The 17,364-nt window shown below is 36.7% G+C and overlaps 1 protein-coding gene across 1 annotated transcript; it reads left to right on the top strand.

The window, feature by feature from the left end:
- Positions 1-1,005: 1,005 nt before the first annotated feature.
- On the top strand, positions 1,006-10,815 carry LOC136237831 (protein NLRC3-like). Its single transcript, XM_066028047.1, has 4 exons — positions 1,006-1,109; positions 3,868-4,165; positions 4,853-4,903; positions 7,264-10,815. Exons 2-4 carry the CDS (start codon positions 3,886-3,888, stop codon positions 10,194-10,196), a joined length of 3,264 nt encoding a protein of 1,087 aa, XP_065884119.1. The 5' UTR covers positions 1,006-1,109; positions 3,868-3,885; the 3' UTR covers positions 10,197-10,815.
- The last annotated feature ends 6,549 nt before the right edge of the window (positions 10,816-17,364 follow it).

Below are 17,364 nucleotides of genomic sequence, written 5' to 3'. Positions count from 1 at the left end.
GAGCTCTTGCTACTCCAACCATAAAAATACTTAGACCAAGTCATCGCTAATGTGAGGTATAGCTACTGTACTCTTGTAAATCTAACCAAATACCCTCTGAACTTAAGAACACTTATACATGAGATGAATGTAGGGAAGTGTAGTGTGATGTGGTATTGACCAAAGTCATCGGGTTACCTGCATTGTAATTGGTGACACTTGCAATGTTATTGCTTTAGACTCAGAAATATGGAATAGTGGTTGATTCTCTTGCCTTCATTGTCAGCATGGGGCCTGGTGTTGTCTGATCACATGCTTGAGTTGCTTCAGCTTCTACAAAGGCTGCTGCACCATTGAGCTGATTTCATTGGTTGCCTGTACAATCTCAGATTCAGTATCGCCAAGAGTTCATAATATATACATATATATATTATGAACTCTTGGTATCGCCATAGATAGAATGGTATCGTTCTTTATGTGCCATCTGTCGACAGTATAGTTATCTATACTTCTTGACTCTTCCATTGTAGCTGCTAGAAGTAAGGCCAATGTGCTGGACTGAATCATTGTAAGTTGAACTGTCAAGAACTCATGCAATATGAAGCTGAGCAGATCATACAGTAGCTACTACACTGAAATGAGTCAAGTTTTACAAACGTGTGTAATTAAATTTGCATTGCCCGGCGACCTGTCAACGCACAAGTGAATAACCCTCGACAGCCGGCTGACTAGCTAGCTAGTCCATGCCAGAGATGATTCAAAGATTCCAGTTCTCAGCATAGATAACCAGCAACGCTGTAGCTAACTAGAAAGAAAGCCCCTGATTGTTTTTACGTGGAATTCCACTCTCCAAGATAGATCAGTCAACAATAACATCATCACAGGATTGGGCAGTTTGAGCGTGGAAACCAATAAATTAATTTTAAAAGGATGACTCAAGACCGTGTTTATTTGCTGTGCATTATTAAGAACACACCAATCTGTTAGTCTCGTGCCCAGCCGGGTGTTTGCGCATTAGCGCGAGCCCGGATGGGCACGAGACTACCAATCTGACAACTAGTCGCGGGAAACAGGATTCTCAGAAGTCTTTTGTTCTAGAGGTTGCAGTTCAATGTTAAGACCTTGAATCGGTAAGTGATGTAGCACCGAAAGTGCTAAGTTAGGGTCCGCAACGCGAAAAATCGATATCCTCCAACCAACTACCTAACTATTGTCATGTGTTAGGCTAAGTGTAACTTGAATAACACCAGCGTGGCAGCCAAGTTTGTCACTTTCTTCTGGTAGAAAACGATACAAATGTCTTAAAATCACGTGATTTTTCGCTGCAGCGGTTCGTAGGGTTCTTCGTATGCCACGATATTCACTCCCAACATTGTTCAAGTAGTCTACCATCAACTCAAAGTATTGGTGGTTTGATTTTATTGGTCAGTTTCTGGTGGCAGCACGATCTGTGCAGCTTTTTGACGACAGACAAAATGTTTCTTCCTCTGGAGCGCAGGACAAGCAGAGCAGCAACTGCGCCGTGGGTCAGCAATGACCAGTACTAGGTAAAGTACCTGCATGCGGAGTATGGGTATAATTGAAGCTTGTTAGCCATCTGGCTGAGCCATCTATATGCTGAAACTCGGCCAAAATGACGCGATTTTTGCAAACAAATACCAGAATGGTTGATACATCAGTGAGACAGTCTCCAACAGCAAGGATACGAAGCTTATAAACACCTAACAATACGGCTATCTCGCCCAGTAAACGCATAGAGCAATCCTGTGCATGAAATAGGCACTCACGTGATTGAAATTCAAATTGCGGAAATACCCATGAAATCGCTTTCATTTCTGAATAGGAACCATGCAATGTGCTCCTTTTGTAAATATTTGTGTTAATTGTTCACTCAGACGTGGTCTGGGCCAGTGCAGGTGTGTTTTGTACTATGATGGTATCGTAGGAAAAGTCTTAAACTGCTGGGCTAGTCGAGATGCTGAACCTAACGTACACAAACTGATTGTCACTTGATTCCTAGTGATTTTAAGGTCATTGGAATAGATTATAGTTGTATTTTCGGAGATTTGAATATCAATCACGTGAGTGCCTATTTCATGCATTGGACTGCTCTATGCGTTTACTGGGCGAGATAGCCGTATTGTTAGGTGTTTATAAGCTTCGTATCCTTGCTGTTGGAGACTGTCTCACTGATGTATCAACCATTCTGGTATTTGTTCGCAAAAATCGCGTCATTTTGGCCGAATTTCAGCATATAGATGGCTCAGCCAGATGGCTAACAAGCTTCAATTATAACCATACTCCGCATGCAGGTACTTTACCTAGTACTGGTCATTGCTGACCCACGGCGCAGTTGCTGCTCTGCTTGTCCTGCGCTCCAGAGGAAGAAACATTTTGTCTGTCGTCAAAATGCTGCACAGATCGTGCTGCCACCAGAAAATGACCAAAAAATCAAACCACCAATACTTTGAGTTGATGATAGACTACTTGAACAATGTTGAGAGTGAATATCGTGGCATACGAAGAACCCTACGAACCGCTGCAGCGAAAAATCACGTGATTTTAAGACATTTGTATCGTTTTCTACCAGAAGAAAGTAACAAACTTGGCTGCCACGCTGGTGTTATTCAAGTTACACTTAGCCTAGCACATGACAATAGTTAGGTAGTTGATTGGAGGATGTCGATTTTTCGCATTGCGGACCCTAGCTAAGTATATTACTAAACTGTTATAATCACTATATTAAAACTCAACTGGATACAGCTATGTGACTATAATACATGTACTAGTATCAGTAGCATGAATTATTTACGTATATACAAAAAGGAAACCTACAAATGCTGACACCCAATACAAACTAAATGGCTTCTAAAAACGAACTTTAAAAGCCATATAACACATACTAGAAAGCAATGCAACATGTGCAGGATAGACATTAAGTAGAGTATGCGCATGCGTAATGAGCAGCAAAATCGTAATAATAGCAATAATGGCTAATCTAGAGATTTTTTATATTTTGATGCAGATGGGGAACCAGAAATTGTTATACCAATTGGAGTGGCCTTAGAGTAGCTATATGTGACACGAAAGTTTTAATTTTATGATCGATGTGGTTCCAAAGGGAAAATCATTCTTCTGAGCAGAATAATAGACAGTAGAGCATGGCATGGTCAATGACCCATTTATGGGATCTTGGATGGGTTATGAGACACTCATATTTAATCCTTTGTAATAGCAAAAGGAAATACTCAAAGCATTGAAACTTGAGATGTCGTTACAGTCACTAGTGCTCTATTTACTAGCGGTATAAATATTTTAAAATCATTTTATTGTAGCAAGTAATGTAGAAAAATTAAGACATGATCAATCAGCCAATTATGGGACACTTGCAGAATTATGAGAAAATGATTCCTTACAATATTTTCAGCTTACTTATGATTTTGGTCTTGGCACCAAATTCACCTGAATTGTCGTTATTAATATTTTTGCCATTAACCTACCATCACAGTCATTTCTTGGCCACCACTTTGGATTTCACATCTTTTTTTCACCATGGCCTTTTCCCATTAAACTACCAATCACATCCATTTCTTGGCCGCCACCTTGGATTTCATCACCATGGCTCTTTTGGGGGCCGCACGTTTTATTACAGCTTGGCTGTTTTTGATTAGTGATATATCGTGAAATAAATGCCTGTGACATATGACTTATGTAACATTTCTATATCGTGACATCCCTAACACACAGGCATGCACCCACACACACACACACACACACACATGCACAATTAATTAAAATACAAATTAATGATGACATAGTCCACAACTGTTGATGGAAACTGTTCCATAAAATGTGTCTTGTATAACATTCTGTATTTATGAAATTTAGGTAAGATTGCAGTTGCCAATGGATGTATTTCAAAATCATTATGTTCAGTTGGTTCAGACTCTTCCAATCAGCGATGCTATTTTTATAAGCCATCTTTATTCTTCTAAGTTGCTTCCTGGTGATCTCAAAGACCAAGTAAAGGCAAAACAAACAAACTCAGAAAAAGCATCACACTTTTTAGATAATGGAATCAAGCCAGGTTTGAGTCAGGGTGACAGGAAACCATTTCAGGACTTAGTGTTGGTTATGAATAAAATTGACAACCATGTAATTATAAAGCTGGCAAAAGAAATCAGTGGTAAGTTGGTTGTATCAGAGCTGTACCTTCTTGTGTGTAGCCTAGCTATACTGACACACAGGTGGTGCTAGGTACTTATATATTCAAGCATTTCCACTGGCAAGCTACCTCTTCCTCCGTAACAAACACCATATCATTATTTACCAGCACATACTCCCAAAATTATTTCTGGGGCTAAAAATCATGTATGGCCACATAAGCCACAAACTTAGATGTTAGTTAAGATGAACAGCTGGTCTGATAATCACAGATTGTAAAGTGTTGTATCCAAGTAAGACTATCCTTTGGGTATTTACTAATTCTCTAATGTTACACTTTGTCTCCAGTACTTTGTAAGAGCTTGAACTCTTCTGTCTAATACTTACAGCTAACTTCTCAATGCCCTGAGGACCAGTCATCAAAGTAACTAGTGTTGTTAGCTGAGTTTTGGTCATTAAGCTTTGGTCATGTACACATGCACACTTGTACAATTTTTCCTTAAAAAATATTGTAGCTATGTACCATATAGAGGGAAACTTTGGCAGGGGTAGACTCTGGCAAATAGCAAGCTAAATTGCATTTGGCAAAATAAATTTTTGGCGAATTCAACCTCGATGTTTAGCTATAAAGATGTTAATGTGAGATGCTACGAGTAATTGTTATTTTAATCACCACAATGAATTACAATATGTTTGTTGTATTGCATAGATGACCTCTCATCCGTAGTAGTATCACCAGAAAGACATTTGAAATATTCAGGTAGATGTTATGTATATTCTTTAATGGGAGTCTTTATGTATTGTATTTATCTTACTGGCTATATGTATTCACAGTACATTAATATAAATTTATAATTGTGTGATAAACCTGTATGGTTAGAAGATTGGTACATAATTACTTATATACAGAGATGACATAATACAGTAATGCATATACTTGCATACCTGTTTTAGATGGCCTTTATAAATGACTAACTTACATATTTGTGTATTTTTATTATGGTTATATTTGTAGATCTCAAGATGTGTTTTAGAGCAAAACCATTAGAATTTTAAAGCTATAGATTGTGCTATATTGTGTGCTTTTAGGATTTAAGGCAATGTACGTAGTTACACTGTTTTTATTTATTTTTAATTGTTTTTATTTTATAGTTATACATCGGGCACAAGTGTGTTTATACAGGCAGAGCACAAGTGCACGTTGTATAACTGTTATGTACCACTCACCTAATAGGTGGAAAGATCCAATGCTGCAGCTACATTTCTTTAGAATGCCGGGTGCTCTAAAACTAATGACATCATTACATATCAAGCATGGCCTTGACTAGAGGTGTACCGATATACCGATACATATTGTATTGGTGGCCGATATAGACATTTCTACTATATCGGTGAGAGCCGATATTGCTGCTAAAAACCGATATGATACACCGATATACAACTGAACTATCTTGAGGACACTGTCCAATGATCAAGCCACATTATAAACCCTAATATTTAGTTAACAAGGGTGTGAAACAGTAGTTATTTCCTTGTCTAAAAGCAGTATGCTACGCAAAGCCATCTAAGTGTGTGGATAATTACTGTTTTGTCGCCAAGCTTACCGATCATACAACAAACACTCATAGTGGTGGGCCTGGGGAAACAGCAATAAGATGAACCAAGAGCACAGCATAAAACAACCAGCCATCTCTACAAGTCATTAAAATGTGGAGTAATCCAGACTAATCTTGGCAGGGGCATGTATTAAAATATTTGTGGGTGCCTTATAGTCTGAGCTGTCAATAGAGGTCACACCACCATAGGTAACCAAGCATAGCCAAATATAAATAGCTACACTTAAGGCCTTTTGACACTTAATGCACATTGAATGCGGATCCAGCTGTGGTCAGACTGAGAGTGGATTGAATGCAAATCAATCCATTTCACACTACGTGTGCAGTAACTGAATTCAATTCGCTTTCATAACACGTGATTAATTACCCAATTACGTAACGAAAACTTAAATGGTGTCGGTCATTGTACTACCTTCTTCGTATTCCTTGGAGTCAGAAAAGTATTCACAGCGAAATATGTTGCTAGTACACTTACAAAACATTGGGTGCCAAGAGGCTGGTTAATTCTTAGAGGAAACTTGTACCAGGCACAAAGAAGAGTACACTATTCCTTCGACACTTACTCATGGTTACCATATCACTTCCACAAGCCGAGTATAACACTAGGTATGCTGTCGCTTTAGTCTTGGCGCAATAGCCATACTTTGCGCGAGATATCTGGAGACTGTACCTCTTGCTAATTGAGCTAATGCGCATTAGTCCGGCCAATTCACCTCTTGAAGTGGATTGACATGAAGCCGGATTGAATGCGCATTGTGGTCAATCCAGCTCAGGTGTGAAATCATTTGATCCGGCTTTGATGCGCATTTGACTGTAGTGTGAAAAGGCCTTTAGTTATATCGGTACATCGGATCGGTATCGTATTGGTTTCAAACATATTGGATCGGTATCGGATCGGTTTAGTTTTCTTATATCGGTACACCTCTAGCCTTGACCATACAATCACATGGCAATGTCACAATCGATTGTTATGGTGAGTATCAATTAGAATAATATTATTTAAAAAAACGATTTGTTAAGGTGGGAGCTTCGATCAAACTAGTAAGGTATATAACTACGTTTATATATATGTAAATAGAGTTTTACCTGCTGTGTTTGCCTCTTTGATTGCCATTGGCTGCTTTTAGATCGCATGTATAACGTAGTAGTGACGTTCCCTGTATGGCCCCACAATCAAATTTCGCATGTTAGGCTATATAAGAATTCGAGTAAACAGTATAGCGCCTTGCCACCTATTATGTAGCGGCCTTAGCCGCCAGTGCTTGTGCAATGTAGCACAAAACCGCAGCCAGTGCAATATAAATGTATTACACTGCGGTCAGTGCATTATAAGTTATAATGCACTCGCGGTGCCTTTGAACTGCCCACGCATAGTGGTACATTGAACACTTGAATTGCTAATTTATTTTATTTGTATCATGTTATAGTCTATACTTATACTGCACTTGTCTCATACAATGCATGTACCAGTTTATCTTGTAACACTCACTTTATTTTATTTTAGATGCTCCAGATGGACTAGCTATTTTGGCTAAGCAATATTCTGATCTCTATATAGCCACAAGATTTAGGAGTTCATTAAATAATCAGCCATATGCATCAAATTTGACAAAATCATACATTCCTTTGACAGTTTTGCAGTGTGAAGCAAGACAAAGGCAAGAACAACTGTCTACTAAAGCAAAGGAGCATCGTGAACATTTACATATTCTCAGCTCCCAGCATGATCCAAATAGACATCTTCCTTTATTTCTAAAACTAAACCATGTACACACATCTAATGGCAACAGGAGAACTAAAAATATTGAAGATTTGTTCATGATGTCTAATAATGAAGGAAGCCCCCAAAGAATAATATTAGTTGAGGGTGCCCCTGGTGTTGGAAAAACTGAATTGGTCAAAGAAATTGCATATTGCTGGGCAGAACATAAACTCCTGAGTAATGTTAAATTAGTTATTGTGTTACCTCTACGGGATCCAAGCGTCCTTGAAATTAAGTCTATTAAATCCTTGGTTGATTACTTCATTAACAAAGATCTAATTGATGGCGACATGGCAAAATGTGTTGCTAAGCAACTTCGTGATTCACAAGGTGAAAATGTGCTATTTTTAATGGATGGGTTTGACGAATGTCGTAACAGGCTCCAAGAAGATAGTTTTGTTATGCATCTTATTGATTGCAGTGTGCTATGGAAGTCTATTGTATTGATCACATCACGGCCAAGTGGGTCATACCATTTACATAATGAGATCAACTGCACATATGAAATCTATGGCTTTGAAGAGGAAGCTCAAAATTTGTTTATTTCACTTTCACTTACATTACCTGATCAAGCCAAAAAGTTCACAAACGTTTTACATGATAATTGTATCGTGAACAGCTATTGTTATATTCCACTCTATTTAACATTGCTTGTCTTATTGTTCAAACAAGGCAAAGCTAGTCTACCACAGACCTTAACTGAAATTATTCAAAGTTTCATTTTGCATACAATTTACCGATACTTGAAGTTAAACAAATGTTCTGCTCCACAAAAACTACTGAAAATTGAACATTTTCCCAAAGATGTCTTTACATTTGTATGCCAACTATCTGAAATAGCTTTTGATGGAATTATGGCCAATAAACTAGTATTCACATTGGAAGAAATGGAACAGGCCTGTCCTACAATTCAAAATTTTGCTGACGGATATGGATTGTTGCAATCTGTGGAGCATGATTCTGAACCTGGTGCAGTGGGGGGTGAAATTTCAGTGAATTTTATTCATTATACCATGCAAGAATTCCTAGCAGCTTATCACATCTCTAGATTATCAGACACAGAACAACATTCGCTAATGAAAACTGTATACGATGAGCATTTTCTTTGCTCTGATTTTAACGCAAGTGTTCCTTCAATGCTAGGTATGGGCATATCACATTCCTTATGGCATAGTCAGTATTCTAACATGTGGCTGATGTATGTTGGCATAACTGGTGGAGAATCTGCTGCATTTAAAAAGTTTGTTCATAAAACTGAGTCTTTGCATGACACGTTTAACATACCTAAAGATATAAGGGAACTGTTGCTGCTATTTCAATATTATGCAGAAACTAAGATTGACAGGATTTACAAAAGTCTGTTGAGCCTGTTTGATGTTGATAATGTCATTACAATAAAGAACTATGTCATCGATTATGATTACAGTGATGATCAAATTGTTTTTCTTCCTCATCACATGATGTCATTAGTGCTACTGTTATCAAGATTGTTATCGAGCAGTCAAGGTGTTTATAAAAGCTTGAGATTTATTAATGTTGTTCTGCCGGGGGATACTTTACGCATTTTAGAAAATAGTTTTAACAAAACAGATTGTGTTGTTGATAACTTATACTTCAAAAGTAATTATTTGCAGCCATCAAGTGTTAAAGCAATCAGTGGGATTGTCATTACAGATTACTTAAAAGTTTTGGCAGTAGTTGATAATTATTTGAACGATGCTGGAATTAAAAATCTTACTGATGCTTTATCTGTAAATCATTCAATCCATTCTTTGACACTTTGCAATGTATGGTTACGAAGTGATGATGTTTGCATGTTGATAACTGCTCTGGCAAACAATTCTATAAAATGTTTAGATCTTTCAAAAAATTTCTATGGTAGTGAGGCATCGAAAAGCATTGCTGAATTTGTTTGTACCTGTACAACACTAAAGTCGCTCAATCTATCTTACAACATGGTTGCATTATCTGAGCAAGGGTTGGAATGTCTCTTGGATACAGTCCAAAGTTTGATGCAACATCGGTTTCCAGGCTGGGTGCCACCGAGGCTTCTACATAGTGCTCTTACTAAAAATGGAGGAATTGGTGCTGCACTGGTTGAGAGGTATTTTGATTTCAACAAGACTGAAATGCTAGTATATTCTTTCAGTAGAAATGTAACTATTACTTCTCTGGACTTATCATGTAGTATGCATATTAGTTTGTGGGTTAATCAACTGGCACGTGCCTTGCAATTCAAGAAACTTTACTCCTTGCATTTATACAGCAACAATTTGAATCAATGTGATGCTAGTGCAATAGCAAGTATCATCAAATTCAACAATTCATTGCTCTCGTTAAACATCTCAGAGAATATCATACGAGATCATGGAATGCATTTGGTTTGTAATGAATTGTGTCGTAATGGGACACTTAAATATTTGGATGTTTCTGAAAATGCACTGACAGTTACTTCTGCTGTGGCGATTGCTATCACTATACGGTGTAATAGTACACTTGCCTGTTTAGCACTGGGTACTAATAGAATTGGTGATCAGGGATGTAAGGATTTAGCCAATGCTTTATCAGTGAACAAGACACTTACTTCACTTTACATACGACATAACATGATTGGTGATAGTGGAGCTAAAGCATTAGCTGCTGCTCTAACAAAAAACAACCTTATTGCAGCTTGATTTATCATTTAATTGCATTACAGATGAAGGAGCAATGGCTTTATTTTCTACATTACATAGCAATGATGCTTTGATAGTTTTGCTTGTCCTATTTAATCCAATCAGTGATGCACTAATCAAGGAATGCTTTGCTATGAATTCTGACATCATAATTGACAATGAGTTCTTTGCATATGCTAAATCCTACTCAGGCAATTGCTCTATTTCTGTGTTTTCAGTTCAGTATATGTCTTGTGAAAAGCATGTACTAATATCAAATGAATATTGCTATAAGAAATGGCAAACAGGAAGTGATATAGACTTGCATCGTGTGTATAGTCAGTTAATTCCAAATGACCAACTGGATTGTTTAAAATATTACACCGCGAAAGAACTTGAAAATATTGATTTAGACATCTAGATAAGTATTTGCAATGCAAAATTTTAATGTATTGTTTACACATACATTAGCATATACTTTTACTGTCCACTCACACATAATATAGTCATGAACTAATCTCTACATATGCACTGTGTGTATATATACATCTATGTATGCATGTTTATGTAAACGTTGAGAGCTGCATGGCACATCTTACTATTAGCTGTTTTCATGTGATCACCAAATGTTGAAATCGACAACTGAACTTTTATCATGATCAGAAATTTGCGATTGGAATAGAATAACAGAAAATTGGGGCGTAATATCCACAAACCTAATTGTTATACTGAGAGTTATGAAGAAAATTATAACGATCCACTAATAGTTGTAACACCTGTCACAGCATTGCATAAATGCAAAAAGTCAAATCACTGTAGTGGTTGTACTGGCTGCTGGAATGATTGTAAGCATGCACAATTGCAACACTACACTCACTTGCATGTTTAGAATTTGGATCTAGCATAAAATTGGTGATATAGAACATCAACACACTGTCAGTGAACAAGGCACTCATGCATGATGGGTGATGATATAGCTAAGGCCTTATAGTGGTTACACTTACAAATAACACAACTTTGCTACAGTTGGATATATCTTATGACATTTAAGATAATGGTACAATGGTTTTGATTAATGATTAATGCATGCTTTTCATGCCAGTAGTACTCTGAAATCATTGTTAGTTGTGTTTGATGTGTACTGAGGTCGTTACTAGTATAGTGCAACCGGGCATGTACTTCCAAAAAGTTAAATTTCATGTTTCTGGTTATAACTTGAGACATACACCACACATTTTAATTCTGTTTTTTTGCACATGGTTATACTCATGTATCTGTACATATTTGTACAAAGGTTACCATGGCAACAACCACAATTATCTCGCAAATGGTATATTTATGGTTTTTGGTTTTTTTGTATCTAGTTTTATATACTTTTGAGTTTTTCAATACTTTTCTAGTAGATGAAAGGTCTCATCAAGCCCAACAGTTTGTAGTGCTAGATTTGTAAAAAAATGTTTTAAAAGTAAGTTATGGTGATTTTTGTGATTTTCATAGGGTTTCAAAAAAATGTATCTAGTTTCACATACTTCAAAGTTTTTACATATACTCATTATTTTCTGAAAGGAGATAGACATGCCTAAAATTTGTAGCTGGGGTTTTGTAAATTTCTTTTTAGTTTTTGTTTTATGACATCGTAAATTCAGATTACTGATTTTTCTGTGAAATTTGTTGAAAACCACAATTTATAAAAGTACGCTCTGAGACACTGCAAATATGTATAACCACAAAAAAGCAAAAAAAAATGAAATACTAATGAGCAAAGCAACACATGAAAGGATAAAAACATTATAGAATGTATCTAATGGCATATAGAAATAAATGCGTGGGCGAGGAAGTAAAATAAGTTTGGAGGTTTATGCCCGGTTGCACTATACTATTGATGTAAGTACTTTGTGCTGTGATTTTCTGTCAATCCCTGCATGTATTGTCTGCTCAGTTCATAACACATAAACGGCAATTCCTTAGAGAAGAAATGTTGCAGTGCATGGATGGAAACAAAATCAAATTTCTCTTCAAGATGTTTATAATTCATTTATTCCAGAGGATCAATTATTAAAGTACTACATTCAAAAGTGATTTGGGAAAGATCCCTCAGATGAAGATGACACATGGTGATAGCACATGTACATGCATACTTGCCTCTTGAAACATACATGCAGTATAAGCCAGTATTAAAAGTTACAGTACCTAAAAATTACTACTTGTATACATAATTATATAATATCTATAGCTACATGTGTGTGTGTTATAAAATAATTTTCTAAAAGTATGCCGGTGGCTGTGTTAACATGGGAAAATCTCGATAACTATAATATTATATAGCTAGCACATTATCCTAATGCACTTACTTTAAAGTTCTCATAAGTCCAAATGTTATTCACAAAATCAGGGTTAAATTTATGGGGCTTTGTACTCAATATTATATCAACTTTTTTTTAGTCAGTTGTACCTGTACTGGAATAAATGACTAGTGTTTTGCTAACAAACTGCATTTTTGAATAAAAAGTTACATCAGCTAGAACTAGGAGCTTATAAGTGCCGTTTGTGCCTTCAGCACTTATGAGGTATACATTTTACTTTTATGGGCTTCTACATGCATTTGGGGACCAAACACGAAGTCCTGAACAACTTTACTATATCAAACACACATGCGCATAATATTTTAATTTAATGAAACAAATGAGTTCTAGCAAGATATAAAGTGCCAAATGTTTGATATAGTTAAGTTGTTCAGGATTCCATGTTTGATTCCCAAATGCTTGAATGTATACTCTAAGAGCGCTGGTTTGAAATTGAAATAATTCTTCTTGACCAGTGCACTGCTGTCTCACCATTGTGTCAATCATCCTGTCATACCATTTAGCTTTATATTTTAATGTACTGGATCAAAAAATCAATTTATAGTGCAAAGTGAGTTGACACTGGATAGCTGAATATCTGTAAATGTTGCTGCATGCAGTGGAACCTGTTAGTGATTACCTGCATAGAAAGACACCTCTCTAAAAAAGGCATCTTTAAATACCTTAAGTAAAAAATAATTATGCGCATACTATAGCTCATGCGACCACCTTTTAAATGCCAAGAAATTTTGGAACAAAAAATAATGTGCACATCTACACAATTTTGAACTGTATAGTGGGATATTACCTCTATACATCTTGTTACAATTGCAAATTACATACAAAGCTAGGAATCAAACAATAGGAGGGACATACCCAAAAAGATACATATAGCAATGGCGGATCCAGGATGGGGCATTTGGGGCAAATCCCCCCCCTCACTTGTGGAGGAGCCAGCCATATGTACTTCTGATTAAAATAGCTACTAAACTTCGTCAGGCCAAGAAACTCATGAAAATATGTACATTTTACTAGTATTTATTACAAATTCACTTGGAACCAAAGCGAACCAAAGTCAAACTAACTGAAATTCTCACCCAGACCCTTCGTGCGTACTAAGCGCCTCTTAAAATAATTATCGTGTTGCTGTTGTTTAAGGCATTCAGAGCCTTTTAAACAGCTTTTAATACTTCACAACCATCTGAAAAGACCAAAATGGCTAAAATCAAACAGTGAGAGACTACTAAGAGGTGATTATTTGCTACTCAAAAATGCAGCACTGAACCAGAGAATCTGGCTCTCCCCAACCACTTACAACTTAACCTGTCTGTGCCCCTCCCCTTGCTAGCTCCTGGATCCGCCCCTGATTATAGTGTACATGTGCATGAAGAAAGTTCAAAAATGTTACACACGATGAAAATAGGCACTAGCTATAGCCTATATAGCTAGTTATTCCATTATATTCCATCCTGCTGTGCTCAAAAATTCAACGCCATAATAATGCTCACATTATGTCACATAAAGAAGTTCGCTACAAAAATGGACATTATTGTGCTTAATTATGGAAAAATTTTAAGTTTCACAAACTAACCTGCAAAGCTAGTTCACAATGCTTTTGTTTCATTGTATAGCACTAATGTAGTGAGGGTAATATTATTGGTGTCAAGAGGTTGGAATGCCATTAGAATGTTCCTTTCCGAATATCCACCATTGAATTCACCATAGAACAGGAAAGTGATTATCAACTTCAAAATGACGTGCTTAAATTTTCTTCTGCTATAGCTCATTTAAATTGCCATTCACTGCTCTTTATCTAGTCTTGAAATCTGAGGCAGGGGCTAGAAAAGGGGGCTAGTTGTGGCCAAAAGCTAGTTGATAAATGACTTTTTGGCTATGAAATTTAATGGTGATTGGGCTAGCTGCAAGCTAAAATAGCACAGAAAAGTATAAAGTCAAAGTTACATGCTATACACATCTTACTTTTCTTTTATTATAGGGATTTGACCAAAAGTACCTGAAGATTCAATATTGAGATAGTCATTTTCCATTTTGCATGTGATCCAATTTTTGAGTCTTACAATCCAACTTATAGTTATGGCTTCAATTTTCCTTTTAACTGTCCACTATATTAAAATCAAATTGCCTTAAATAATATATAAATAACAGTTTACTCTAAAAAATTGGATTGTACATAACTACTGCATACGTACATAGTTCAGTATAGTTCTTGTTTTTAATTCCGTCCCTTCAGCTTGCTATTTCCTTTACTTCCAGGTTGCAGTGATTTCTCTCATATTGCTTCCAGATTCAATCTTGTCACAGCTTTGTTTCAAAATTTTCCTGGGAGAGTATGCCCCCAGACCCCATTAGCTAGTTAGAAATCATTTCATTCTTGCACTATGCAACACAAGCTCTCTTCTCACTTGAACTATTTGGATAATCATTATACAGAGCTCAAAATACACACTTCATACAAATTTTGTATAGTTTGGAACGTGTGAAACAACTCACCGCCCCCGGTCTCAGGTTAGAGTAATTGTAAAAATATTTTTATCCACTAATCTGAGGTATCTATCACATGTCACAGGTTATTACACCATTTATTGCATGAACCTAAAACTCCCAATACAAAATGTGTGCATGGGGGAATTTGCAACACCGCATCAGTTAGACCATTTTGACAGGCCAAAATTTCCATGAATTAGAATTCTTCTGACATCATTGTGCTTGCAGAGAGTTGCTCTACATATATCACAACCAGAAAGTTGCTAAATGGACATAGGGTGGGTGCTGGTACACAATAATTAATTTCATTTTTAATAGTTTAATGGAAATGCCTGTATCAGCTGGCATTTTACATTTTTGCCATTGAACGAAGTGTAGAAAATGTCTATATATATATATATATATATATATTATTTTTACCTTGGAAAAAAACCCATTTTTTACAGCTAACCCTAACCTGAGACCAGAGGGTACACACATGGTAAGTACGCCAGTAAGTACTTTTTGTGCTAGTTGTAGTGCCATGATTGTCCAAATAGTTAAAGTAAGGAGGGGCTTGAGTGACAAAAGAGGAAAACTATAAGGATTTCTTACTAGCTAGTAGGGTCTGGGGCATATATTCCCTCACAGAAAATTTTGAAGTTTAAGTGCGCCAAGATTGAAGATAGAAGCAATATTAGCCGGAGAAATAATTCAGATCTGAAAGTAATTAAGAAATTAGCAATCTTGAAGGGGCAGAATTTAAAATATGAACTAGCTATACATGTAAAATTACATAACTATGTACATGCAAGCCTTTATTGCTTTTTACAGCAATTTTTTTATGAACAATTGTAATGGACTGTATAAAATTAAACCTAGCTGGATTTTAAGGCAATTTTTAGGAATTTTTTTTATCTCAAGATAGGATCTTGAGGTATACTTTTAGTCAAATCCCTGTAGTATATTGTGAAAGAGGTAAGATGTATAACATGCAACTATATGCAACATTGAGTTTATACTTTTCTGTGGTGCAATTGGCTATTTTTGTCTAAGTTTTACAACTAACCCAACCACCATCTACAAACTATAGCCAACACCTTGAACTAGATTTTTGGCCACAACTAGCCCCCTTTAGCCCCTGTTTTGCCTTATCCCTTCATATTTTTGCTTATAAAATTCTGATCATGAATGAAATGAATAATAGCTAATACTGATCAGTTGTGAAGCCGGTAGCTACTGAGAAATGTAACTGTTAGCTATATGTCAAGAGTTACTAATTGTAAATTTGTAATTGTAATTGTAAATTTTGGATAGAGGCATAGCCTGTACATCCAAATCATATACACACAATTAAGTAGCTATATTAGCTATTTAAAATCATACCATTAGCTATAGCTATATTACTTAGCCGGTAGCTACTTACTGACTATTCTATTAGAGCATTTCCATTACATGCAATTTCATTGGCCAAAATTTACAGTATAACAAAAAATTATTTAACTGGTTATCAGTCTCCATAACAGTTGTAAGTATGATGGATATATGGGAAGTTTGGTATTATTGCCATAGGATTGGAGACCTGTTTAATCACATGACTTTGCTGATTGGCTTTCAATATAGACTGCACTGATGTCCCCTATACCTCTTGACAGGTCACGTGATACCACAGAAACCATAAACAGGGATACCAGTGCAAATGCAGTAATGCAAAAAAACCCAACAAATTAAGAGGCAATGACTTCCCATGTCACCTTATATAATTAGCTGGCCTACATGTCCCTAGAGCTAAGGGAGTCTTTAGAGGGAGGTGGGATATGGGAGAGACACGAACTCCTGAAACTTTTGCACTTGCAAAGTAACACAATGGAGTGAGAGATGCTGGCGAGTCCCTTTATTTCCTGTCTAGGAATTCAAATGTGTTAACCTCAGCAACCCAACACCTCCTCTGGGGTCCAAACCCCACCTATAACTTGTTTACCTTCCCAACCAAGCTGTCCTCTCTGGGACAAACGCTTTGAGGAATGTGCAATGTTGAATGCTGCCATAGCGACCAGATGGACACCTCATAAGGGAATGTGCTGTGTTGGAAGCACCTTAGCAGGGATGGATGTCTAGTGCTGTTGACCTGCCAGTTAACCCTGTTTAACCTGCTGTTAAACTTGTATAGTAGCTATGGGTCCCGCATTATGCAACACTCAACAAATCACACCCACCATTAGTTTAGTAAGAAACCGTTGTGAGTCCTGGGAATTTTTTTCTAATATATCTCCTCTTCTACTGCAACGATCTCGGCAACGATCTCGGCAACGATGTAAGCTGTTCCAGTATCGGCGCACAAAAATCCTAATGGACAAATTCCA

The sequence above is a fragment of the Dysidea avara genome, chromosome 11, assembly GCF_963678975.1.
Source record: "Dysidea avara chromosome 11, odDysAvar1.4, whole genome shotgun sequence".
Taxonomy (NCBI): Eukaryota; Metazoa; Porifera; class Demospongiae; order Dictyoceratida; family Dysideidae; genus Dysidea; species Dysidea avara.
The sequence above is the reverse complement of the archived record's forward strand: the minus strand, read 5'-3'. Positions and strand labels throughout refer to the sequence as shown.